At 54.5% G+C, this 12,077-nt stretch overlaps 1 protein-coding gene across 1 annotated transcript in view; it reads left to right on the top strand.

The window, feature by feature from the left end:
- Positions 1–12,077, top strand: part of LOC132213902 (protein Daple-like) — a 58,490-nt gene that overhangs the window by 31,547 nt on the left and 14,866 nt on the right. The window contains exons 14-16 of the mRNA XM_059660782.1: positions 5,624–5,761; positions 8,181–8,591; positions 9,084–9,325. Coding sequence (XP_059516765.1) covers positions 5,624–5,761; positions 8,181–8,591; positions 9,084–9,325 — 791 coding nt within the window. The remainder of the gene's footprint in view (positions 1–5,623; positions 5,762–8,180; positions 8,592–9,083; positions 9,326–12,077) is intronic.

Below are 12,077 nucleotides of genomic sequence, written 5' to 3'. Positions count from 1 at the left end.
CCTCCCAGCGTCATGTGGGAATTCAAGCCCGGCCTCTACATTTCCTCACAGACACGGAAGGGCCTGGGTAACATGGCTCCATCGCCACAGGCAATTGAGAGATCTCTCTCTTCTCCAGAAAACGTTCAGAAACAAGCAGTGATGAACGTTCTGAGACAGATGTCATAGGGCGGGAAATGTGGTTCTCCACAGCTGGATCAGTCAGGATTTCCCCATCAGCTCAGTCACACAATCCTGGTTATCACGAGTCTCCAAGCTCCCAATGGCGTCAGGACACACCGTCATCGCTGCGCCAACCAGGCCGAGCTCTCCTCCCTGCCCAGGAGCAGACACGATAGCCGTGAGCAGCACCCAGAGGACACGGAGATGGTCACTTCCGTGAGGACAGGAACCACCTGGCTGGAGCCATGGCCCCGACAACAGAAGAGGCAGCAGGAGAGCTGGGAAGGGGCTTCATCTCCAAACGAGCAAGTGTCCAAAGGACAGTGTTTTTATAGGGTCGTCCTAGGCTGAGTTGGTCTGGGAATGTTTCGTTAAAACTGTACAGAACAGTTTTGTAAGTTGCCACATTTCTTCATAAAATTTTTTAAACATATAGCTATATTCTAATACAGAACTGAGAAGACTTGTGACGACAGCTTTTACATGGATAGCCTTTCACCTCAGGGTTTCATGAAGAGGAAAGGGTTCTATGCAAAAGAAAGTTCCACAATTCCTAATCGTTTTAGAAATTGAGGAAGGCGCGTGTTCTATGTATCGGTTGTATCATAAAGAAAATATTTTAATGCTCTGTTATCTATTGTATTGCAAGAACCTGCTTATTAGTGAATCACATTTTGTGTATATAATAGAAAACATTCAAGTTGGTGGTCTAAAATGCAGTAGTATTTTGTTAACAAATGAGAAAATGTCATTTCAGTGATTCATTTTACTAACATTTGAGAAAGATTATTGGTGAAGTTTGGGATTAATCATATTGTTTAACTTCATAGAGAATGTAAGTGTAAGTTCTGTGACATGCTCTTTGAGTTTTGCCTTAATTGGTTATCAAGTGTAAATCTTCACTTCCTATTTCTTTCTAAAACATTAGAATTTTCTCGTTAAATCATATTTAAATAACTGAAGTCACTCAGGAAGTTAAATATCTCTAAATGTATTTTTTTAAATTAAAAATTCAGTGCTAGTGTAAATTCTCCTTTTCAGGAAGAACAAAAATGCAAATGCGGAGTCAGATAAAATGATTTACTGAAAGTATGCTTGTTTGGGAAAAGGTTCACAAAGCCTTTAAGTGCTGCCTCTATTACTGGAACTTTAAAAGTTTACAATTTTTAAAGTCCCTAGGGTATGTGTGCAAGGACACATTTTATTATAGGGATTATGCATGTTGTCTTTCTGTTTGAACATTTGAAAGAGTTAAGTCTTATACACATTCTAGTTTTAAACATTTTAAATCCTGTTAAAGCTTTTATGTATCAAGATGTTTCCCTTAAATTGTAGAACTAGTTTATAAAGGATATATTTGGATCCTGTTTAATAACTATAGCATTTTGTACTGTTACTTTTTAATATACTGAAAACATAAAACAAACAAAAAATAAAACAGAAAACACTGGTGGGTCCCGGAGAGAAGCCGCGATGGAAGACTCGCTCCCGTGTGGAGACCATGGATGGGCCGTTTCAGGGCTTGGCTGCTGGTGACAGGAGTGCAGTGCCCGCTCTCTCCTTTCGGTCGAGGGGATGAGGAAGAGGAGATGGCGGGACTGCATTGCCTTTCTGGACAAACCAGGTCTTCCCAGTAGCGCAGTAGAACAGTCGTCTGGGAGGACAGACAAGCTTCCCAGCCAGGTTCATCCTACAGTTACCAGGACCCCATTCACATGGCAAGAAGGGCCCTGAGAGGCTAGCAACAGCCTCCCTGTGCTGGTCATTCTGGGTCAGAGGGCCTCAGTCCATGTAGCCACCACGGGTGACACAGCTGCGTCACGGGCTCTGAGCACACCTTGTCGGGTGCCCGGATTCCGGATGAGGGAGGCGCAAGGTCACTCTTGCTTGCTGACCACCTGGCAGGACTGGTGCTTTCAGGTGTCTGGGTGTCTGTCCTGACCTGCCCAGAGGTCCTGCCAGCATCATTTGCTGAGGCGGCCCTGGCAATGGCAGGGATGTGGGCTGCAGACCGGAGACCTGGGTCCCGCAGGTCATGGCTCTGCTGGAACTTCATCTCTGGGTGAGGCTTGGGACCATCCCTCCTCCTGTGCAGTGGTTTCTCCAGGCCTCTCGTGGGACGTCCGAGGTTCCGTGACTCACGCTTCTCGTCCTTTGAGGCACCGTGTGTCTTCTCCCTGGGGGCCAGGAGGAAGCCCCTCCTCATGCCATGTCTCTCCCTGCAGCGCAGCTCAGGGAAAGCCACCAGACAGTCAGGGTTTTAGATTCACATGGGCTGGGCACAGGGTATGTCTCTGTAAATGGCAGCCCGACCTCGGCCGAGATAGAAAGGCTTGACCTTTAGAAAGATGAGAACCTCCAACGGGGCGGGTCCTCAGGGGTGAGCTGCAGAGGCCTGCGCTGTAGCCTCTGGCCCAGCTCCTGGCAGGGCTGAGAGATAACCCCTTACGCATCTCCTGCCCTCGGGGTCCACTCCGGTGCCCCCTCCGCACACACAGGACTGGTGGTGGGTGCTGCCTCCCCACATGACTCCTTAGTCCTGTCTCTCAGGTCCCATCCCCACTTCTGCTCCTGATCAGTTCCCTGTAGGACCCCAGGGCAGTCCTGCCACAGCCCTTGGGAGGCCTTTCTTGGCTCTGAGCCCCTGGTGGGAGGGAGGGGCTCCCTGTCCTCCGCCCGTTCGGGGCCTGGCTGCATCATGGGTCCTCCCTAATGTTGGATCGATGGTGCATCTGGGCCATCAGCTAAAAACCATGGGGGACATGGCCTGACATTGACCTCCCTGGAGCCAGGGCAGGCCCAGCCTTGGACACGTCCAGACAACATGGCCCTCTGGGTGGTGTCTGAGAAGGAGAGACAAGGGTCAGCCAGGACAGGCGGCCCGGAGTTCCAGGCCCCCGGTGCCAGCTCGGCTCTCCCACCGCCCAGTGTCGCCCAGGCTGTAGGCTCGCTTTGGTCTGTGTAAACCTTAGTTCCTGAAGTTCTCATCCTTCCCTGTAACTCACGACCCTTCTGTGGACCTTAGAGAGGGTGCGTCCCCCACCCTCACTTGGCAAAGACATCTAAGAGTTCATTCCTTCAGGCAGGAGTCCTGATTTTGAGAGGAAGAGGGCAGCCCTTTGGGGCCTATCATGGGAACACAAGTGCAGCACAGGAACTGATGGGCAGGCCCCTGGCACCCGCGTGCTCTGGAGACCTGGACCTCCCCACAGGAGCCCTCGGCCCAAGCCTGGTGCTTTGAGGAGGACGGGAAACCCATCTCAGCCTAGAGAGCTCTCCCTAGGGGAAGGGAGGGCCTTCAGGGAAGGGCAGGAGTGAGGGCTCCAGTTCCACGGAAAAAAAGAAGCAGAGAAGATGGTGGTGTTCAGCAGTGGGGCGGGGGTGGACAGGGGGCAGTCACATTTTCAGACCAGAAGCAGCCACACCAGATATGCAACGGTTGGGCATAACATTCCTTTCACTGGGACAGACAGGACGGCAGGGGAGAAGAATTAACAGTAAGATGGGGAGGGGGGTGGACAAGGCAGGAGGTTGGGGGGCACACACCCCAGGCCCCGTCTGAGAGAGCAGGCCTGGGGTCGGCCCACTGCGGTGCATTCAGCTCTGCTGCATCCTCACTGTGGGGCTCTGGCCAGATCGCTTGACTCCCTGGGCCGGTGTCCTTCTCTGAATGAGGGGGAGTGACAGCTGTGCAGGGCCTTCCCCCTCAGGGCCAGCTCCAGAGTAGGTGCTGCCATCAGGGCAGATGCCTACTTCCTGCTGAGCCCATACCTGGTGCTAGGAAGTGAGGCAGCAATCAGGAAGGAGAAGAAAGGTGTTCTCACTTGTGAGAAAGACTCAGACACATAGCTCCTTGCAGCGCCTTTTGCTGTTGAACCTGGCTGGGTGGGGCTGCCCCATCCTCGGGTCCCCATGTTGGGGCAGGGGGCTGGGTGTGCCCACAGGGTGCTGTGAGGGCACGAATATGAACTCCACTGTGCCTGACCCTCCCCGTCATGGGCAAGAAGCTGCCTGCCTGCTGCTTCCGAGGAGTCTGGAAACTGTGCCCAGACCTGTGAGATAAAGGCAGGGCGGCCTCACCCAGGAGAAATAGGCAGAGCTGGCATTAGAGCAGCGATCCTTCCGGGAGTTTGTCAACCTGCTTGTGCCAGGCCGCCCACAGCCAGGTGAATGGAGCTGGCTCTAGGTCCTGCTGCTCACAGGGTCGCTGGACGTCTGAAGGTCCTGCCCCCAGAGGTTCTAGTCGGTGGCCTGAGATCTGGGATGTTTAAAAGCTCTGAGAGCCACCTGATCTGGATCATGGGGCTCCTCTGTTTTAGTTTTAGAGCCGTCATCCCAAACCAGCATCAGGGTCACAAGTCAAATGCAGGCTCTTGGGCCCCAGCCCAGAATGACCATGTCAGAAGCTCTGAGGGTGGGAGGGGCCTGGAGCTCTCAGGAGGGGTCAGCTCTTGTTGTACCTGCCTCCTGCCAGGTGTGAGATGAGCACATCACCCTGACAGAAGCTGGCGCCCATGCCTGCTGCTTGCTGGCCCTGTCAGTTACAGAAACCCGCTCGTGGTCACAGTGTTAGCAGGGAGCAACCCTTTTCTCCTCCCGTGTGGTCATGAGTTTGGTATCAGTGGGAAGGGACAGCAGCACAGGCCTCGCCTGGGAGTCGCACCTCAGGGCCCACCCTGAGTCTGAATCTGCATCCATCACGGTGTTCAGGTGTCAGGCACAGAGTGTGGGACGTGCAGGTCCAGGCAGTTCATGTTCAGGGAGTGGGCACTGGTGGTTCCCGCAGAAGAGCTCCGTGTCAGGCCGCTGATTGGGCAGTCGTCCAGGCAGGACGGAGCTGGTCTGGCCTGGGCAGCAGTGGGGTGTGGAGGGGGAGCCACATGGGGAATGAGGACAGGCCTTGGTGGTCCATTTACTTGGCGGGGGAGAGGAGGGAGAGAGATAGCAGAGGACCCCTCAGAGCAGCTGGATGAATAGGAATGTCACCAACTGGGTGAAGTCCCTGTAGGACATCCAGTGGTGGCTGCTGGCCCCAGGAATGTGGCCTGACCCTCAGGACAGTAGTGGACATGGCCTAAGATGGAAGCATTGAGAGTGAGCAGTGGAAAGCTGGGAGGGAAGCTGACCGATGGATGTCCATGTTCTTTTTCTCTACCATGAGCTGGAAGTGCACACCATGGGCTGAGAGGTGATGGTCAAGGGTATGGGGAGCTCACTGCCCAACTAGGCCTGACCTGGGCAGAGGCTCAGGGATGCCACCCAGGAGCCAGGCTTCTCCCTTCCTGCTCTGCAGCCTTGGCAGTGGCTGATGTACCTCCCCAAGAAGTGGGCAGGAAGATTTTTCCCTTGAGAAAAGGCTTGATAAAGTGTTCCGTGGGGCTGACAGGTTTCGGGTTTGCTTTAAAACACAGTTCACTCCCTGAAACGGACTTTTGCATGGGCTGGGTCTTTGGCTCCGCAGATTGAAGACTTGCGAGTCCAGGTGGAAAGAGAAAAGCAGACCAGTCAGGATCTGGAGACCCTCAGTGAGGAGCTGATGGAGGAGAGAGAGCAGCTGCTCCGTGACATAGAGACCCTGAAGGCTGAGAAAGCCCAGGAGGTAGGCCCTCCAGCACCCATGCCTCCGCTGTCGCCTCTGCCTGCAAGAGGGAGAGTCCAGGGTCACAGCCATGTCCTGGGAATCCAGCAGTGATTCCTGGGTTACCAGTTTCCTCATCAGCTGCAGTCTGACCAGCAATTCCAGCCACAGCAGGGGGGCAGGGACAGTTATTGCCCCCAGGGACACTGGCCATCTTGCTTTTGATTGTGATGACTTGGGGGAGGAGAGGGGAGGTGCTCCTGGCTGTGGTGGGGAGAGGCCAGGATGCTGAAAATGTCCTGCTGCACACGGGACAGCCTGCAGGACAAAGAAACATCCCCGTTCAAATGTCCAGCATCACTGAGAACCCTGGCAAACCTCCAGGGTTGATCCACCTCACAGTAAAAGAAGTCCCAGGGTAGGCCTCCCAGTGCTGGGTCAGGGGCTCAGGGATGCCACCCAGGCCCCAGGCTTCTCCCTTCCTCTTCTGCAGTAAATCAGAAGAAGCCTTAATCAATAAGCCAAATTTATTTGGAGTCCTATTCATTTTCGCTAGCGCTAGCGGGCCCAGAGGAACTCTTGCTTCTCAAATTCTGGGGCCCAATATGGTGGAAGTCTTCTCAATTTATATATTTTTCAGCTCTTTGTTTTCCAAATTTGGAATGAGACTTCAGGACCTTCTGAGAAAAAGTCCTGTTTGCTGGGACAGGGCTGTGAGACCATATCTCAAGGCCTGGCCTGGTACCAGCACTGACTACTCTGTCTAGGCCATATTTTATGGCCTCTCTGGAATGGGAAGTAGTCTTATTTCCCTATTATTTAAGCAAGTAAATGTTTACAGAGTAGCAGGGTTAAAGTTTTAAACAGCAGTTTTTACCCAAGATGGAGGTTACTATACTTCATAAAGTGTTCCATGGGGCTGACAGGTTTCGGGTTTGCTTTAAAACACAGTTCACTTCCTGAAACAGACTTTTGCATGGTCTGGGTCTTTGGTTCTGCAGATTGAAGACTTGCGAGTCCAGGTGGAAAGAGAAAAGCAGACCAGTCAGGATCTGGAGACCCTCAGTGAGGAGCTGATGGAGGAGAGAGAACAGCTGCTCCATGACATAGAGACCCTGAAGGCTGAGAAAGCCCAGGAGGTAGGCCCTCCAGCACCCGTGCCTCCCTTGGCTCCCCTGCCTGCAAGAGGGAGAGTCCAGGGTCACAGCCATGTCCTGGGAATCCAGCAGTGATTCCTGGGTTACCAGTTTCCTCATCAGCTGCAGTCTGACCAGCAATTCCAGCCACAGCAGGGGGGCAGGGACAGATATTGCTTCCCAAGGACACTGGCCATCTTGTTTTTGATTGTGATGACTTGGGGGAGGAGAGGGGAGGTGCTCCTGGCTGTGGTGGGAGAGGCCAGAATGCTGCTAAATGTCCTGCAGCACATGGGACAGCCCGCAGGACGAAGATCCCCCTTCAAATGTCCAGCTTCACGCTCAGAGCCCTGGATAACCTCCAGGGTTGATCCGCCCCCACATTACAGGAAGCCCAGTGCTGGGGCAGTGGCTCAGGGATGCCACCCAGGAGCCAGGCTTCTCTCTGCTCTGCCAGTCTTGGCCGTGACTGTAGTACCTCGCCAAGAAGTGGGCAGGAAGGATGTGGAGGGTAAAGAGACAGAGGGAAGGCCTCCTGGGATCCTCTGTGGACATCTCATTGGCCACACCTGACATATGACTAACCCTAGCTGCAGGGGAGGCTGGGTATCAGGTACTTGAGTTCTTCAGCCTCTCTAGTATTGCAGAAAAGGGGGTTTGGAGTGGTGCTGTGTATACTTAAGAGACATGCATCCACCCTCCCCTGATACGGCTTCCAGTCTAGCAGTTTCAGTGATAGATGACAAGCCAGGTGACTTCATACCTGTGCTATTGAGGGAATATACGTGGGTCCAGGGCGAGTATTGTTAGGTGCAGGACATTTAGAATCGTGGTGCAGGGCTTCCCTGAGGTGCAGTCAATCATACTGAGCCTTGGATGATGAGAAGGAGCCAGAGAAGCTGGAGGCTGGGGGTGCAGGCAGGTGAGCATTCACAGCAGAGGGAAGATCATGTGCAATGTCTGCAGGGGAGAGTGGCGTGAGGAGCCGCCACTGGGGTGGGCGGCCAGCTTGTCGGGCCCCTGTGGACCAGGGTAAAAAGCACCAAGGAAATCGGTTTCATTGTTTTAAGTAAGAGAAGATGTGTTTTCTGTTTCTAAGTCATCTGGCTGCTGTGAAAGTGTTTAGACTTGAACTGTCTGGGTGAGGATCTCCGTGCCCTTCACCTTGTGTCCATATCAGCCCTTTGGGGAACATTAGGACGTCTTTTGGGTCCATGATGAGATGGTCATTCCAGACCTACACTCTGGGCTCCTAGTTTGGACCGAAATCACGCCTGTGTCCTTTCCATTGTGTTTTCCTGAAGATCAAGGATCTTGAACAAGTGGTGCGTTCGCTGCGGGAGCATTCACAGGCCAGCAGTGAGGCCTGCGTGCAGGACATCGAGAATGAGAGCAAAGTCCTCCACCAGACTGTGATGGAGACCAGCAGCAGAGTCAGCAAGCTGGAGCGGGAGCGGCAGCAGCTGCACCAGGACCTGGAGCAGGTGAAGGAGCAGGCGACGCGGGCGCAGGAGCTGGAGCAGGAGCTGCACCGGCTGCAGGAGGAGAACGAGATGCTGGCCATGGAGGTCAGCGCCCTGAGGACAGCCCCCGAGAGGGTCCACGCCCTGGAGCGGGAGAGCCCGGACCTGTTGCTGGAGAACCAGAGGCTGCAGACGTCTCTGGACACCCTGCAGCCCGAGGGTCTGGAGCGGGACAAGCAGCTGGACACCAGGGTAATTCTGGCCTCAGAATGAGTTCGGACGGATTCCTCCCCGGTCAACTTTCTGGTGGTTTGAATGCGGTTGGATGGGTGTTGTGTAAATATTGGTGAAATGGGTTGGTAGTGCTGTTCAGGTTCTCTATGTCCTTACTGATTTTCCATGTACTTTTCAAAGTAGTCAGAGAGGGTACCCAAGGAGCTTATCCAGAGAAAGGGCATAAATTGCCAAGAAAGGTCACATGTGCAGAGAGGGGCCCAGGACTAAGCTTAGGCCCATGGGGCAGTCCGTTTCTGCCCTGGGCCTTCCCACAGCAGCTCCTTGAGTGCAGGTAGAACTGTCCTCAGCTCGGCTGGGTGTTGCCTGTCCTGAGGGTCCTGCAATTTTGGTGTCGACACTTGACCTGCTCTTGGCCCCTCCCTGCATGTGAGGATGTGGGGTTCTGGAGTCTGTGGTCCCCCTGGGCCTGCACTTGGTGAGGCATCATCCCCTTCTCCCTCCCAGCAGGTGGAAAATTCCACTCTGAGCCCCCAGAGCGCCTCGCTCACTGCGCTCACAGAGCAGAACATGCAGCTCCAGCACCAGCAGCTGGTGGCAGCCCACGAGGCCCTGCAGCGGGAACACGCGTGCCTGGGTGCGCTCCATGAGCACCTGTCTGGGGAACATGAGGCCCTCATGGATGAGTACAGCCGCCAGAAGACACTGCTGCGACGGACCCTGGAGCTGGAGAGCAAAGCTCTCAGTGACAGGTGCGTGCCTGCAGTTGGTGGGTGACTGACAGGCTCCCCTAGGCTCCTGTCCCCTCTTCACTCTGGCCCCCTGTGTTTCCTCTGGTCCCGCTGCTTCACATTGAAGAGAAGTAAATAAATCCACCATCACCCTCAGCGATGTGGAGTTGGTGCACCTGGAGGCTGAGGGGCAGGAGGATCCCCCAGGGGAGAAGGGTGTGCCCACTAATCCTGGCTCAGGGAAACCAGGTGTCAGCATTGGCGTCCCAGCTCCCCTCAGGATTCCTAACCCCTCTTGCTTTTTTTCTCCAAACCAAGGACAAGGAGGGGGAGGTTCACCTCGGCTGCCTATGTTCAGGGGCGTGCCTTACCGAGCTCCCCGGGCCTTTTCCCTGTACAAGTCTCACAGTCTTGGCTTCTGATTTTCTTTTTTACTTCTAATTTTGGAAACTTTGGAATATATGGACCCGTACGGAATAGTATAGTGAAAAACCCATGTTCCCCTCACGTGCAGCAGTATTACCAATACTCTGTCATTCTCATGTCACCTTCACCTCTGACTCTTCATACACCTTTTTTTAAAGGTAAAACTGATGTACCTTAAATGCATAAATCTTAACTTTGTGCTTTTGCCAAATCAAGGTTTTGTGTGCATGTAGTCAGCCAACTTCGGCCGAGCTCCTGTCCTGGCAGATCCCTGATTGCAATGACCCCAGCGGGTGCAGCAGGACCCAGAGGCTGGGGGAGGTGTGTAGTGCACAGGACTCCAAGGTGGGGGTGAGAGAGGGAGAGATGCACTACAGAGAGGCTCTCCCACACTTGGAGCAGCACAGGAGAGAGCTGTCCACTTCCTGTGCTTGTGAGTTGTCCCTGCTGAGTACTTCTCTTGCCTCTGCCTCAGCAAGATGCTAGGCAAAGGCTGGGGCTTCCCTGGGAGCAGCTGAGGTGCAGGGATTTGGCATCACAGGGACCAGGAGGGCATTAAGCCTGCAAAGCCTGCGGAGGGTGCCTGCTGCTACTTGATCTTGGGGGCGATGACGTTCATTTACACACTCACCCAGTGCTTCCTGTGGACTCTCTCTCCGGAGCCTTCCACCGCTTTCTCCACCCAGATTCCCATCCTTCGGGGGTGCCGAGACGTCTGCTCCTATCAGACTCTCGTTTCTTCCAGCCAGAATGAGCATCTTCTGCCTTTGGCATCTCCATCTCTGCCTCCTCCGCACCCATCCTGTGTTCACGAGACGCTTAGTGAGCACCCACTGGGCGCCTGGTGCTGTCTAACATGGTTTGAATGCACCCAGCTGACTACTGATGGGAGCCTCCTGTGGTGCCCACCCCTCACCAGGTGCTGCGGGCCCTACCCTCAATGATAACCGTGTGGATATATTCTTATGGCTGTTAACATGGGAAGGTTTGTACAGGTGGCATTTGACTGGTCTGAGGGAGGAGTTCATTGCTCTGCCTATGACTCCTTGCTTGGTGGACCTACTGTGTGATTCAGTGGTTTTTGCTGGTTGGACAGATAGCTGGAGGCCCTTGGTGTGTCTGCAGCAGGGCTGCAGTTTGGAGGTGGAGGTGCCTGGAACACTGGCCGGGGGCTCTGTATTCATTTCACCTGACACTTGACTGAGACACTTGCTCCTTTGTTCCCCTGGTGGACATGCACTGGGTGTCGAGCCTCATACCCAGGATTCAGTGGGGAGAAGCACTCGCAGTTTCTGCCCTGCCTTAGGGTAGGTACTAATGTTTGTGATATGCTTGATCCTGTGCTTTTCCAAGACACAACAGGGAAGCAGGAGGTGGGGGCCATAATGGTCCATAGCCCTGTTTGTCAAACCTGGATGAGAAAGATCACCGCCCTGAAAGCCTGATAGAGCCTCCACCCCCACCTTCCACTTCCCACGTCCCGTCCCAGCAGCCTCCACCCGTGGCTAAAGGCCACAGGAAGGAACTTTTGTCTTCCAACAGCCACCTGAGCAGGTGTCTGAGTCTGAGTCCACACAAGTGTTGGCTCCAGGCAGATGGTACAAGTACAGCTGATATGGGGTGGGCGGGCGGGGATGGAGGGCTGCAGGCAGGGGCTGAGACCCTGGAACCTGGGTGGTCTCTGTCAGCCTGTCTCTGGGTGTGGACACCTTAGGAAGGGGGTCTGCAAAGGGATTTTTCTGCCTGGGGAAGATTGAAAGGTGATGACTCAGTCTCCACTTTGGACCTGGGGAGGCCTCTGAGTCACCTGAACAGGGAAGGTTCCTGCAGGAGGAGGAACAGCCTGGGGCTGGTCAGGGGCTCCCTCTTGTGCTCTGCTGCCCCCCAGCGAGGGCTGTGGGGGACCCTCTACAGACTGAGACAGGAAGGAAATAAAAGACCGAGCTGGGGGGGAGGCTGGGGGAGAGAGGGGGCAAGGGCTGGACTGGGGGTGCCTTGAGGAGCAGGGTGCGGAGTTGTGTTCCTGAGCTGGGGTGGAGAGCTCACCCAGGGCCCCTGAGGGGGACCAGCTGTTATGGGCAGTGGAATTCTGCTGTATTTGCAGTGGTTTCTTTGAGAAGGGCATGGAGTTCAGAAAACAGTGGTTTTGTTCCCAGTGGGATGAAGGAGGGAGGCTGCTTTGACAGGGACTGGAAGGGAACATGGAGACACGTCGGGTGGGAGGAGGGGAACTTGACTCCTGGGCTGGAGGAGACCCCCAGAGCTGGCCCAGTGACTGTCCCCTCTCTCTGTCCATCCCTGTCCCCTGTCCATCCCCCTCTCCCTCAGCTCTGCAGAGAGAAGCTGC

Source organism: Myotis daubentonii, chromosome 12 (genome assembly GCF_963259705.1).
Source record: "Myotis daubentonii chromosome 12, mMyoDau2.1, whole genome shotgun sequence".
NCBI lineage: Eukaryota > Metazoa > Chordata > Mammalia > Chiroptera > Vespertilionidae > Myotis > Myotis daubentonii.
The sequence above is the reverse complement of the archived record's forward strand: the minus strand, read 5'-3'. Positions and strand labels throughout refer to the sequence as shown.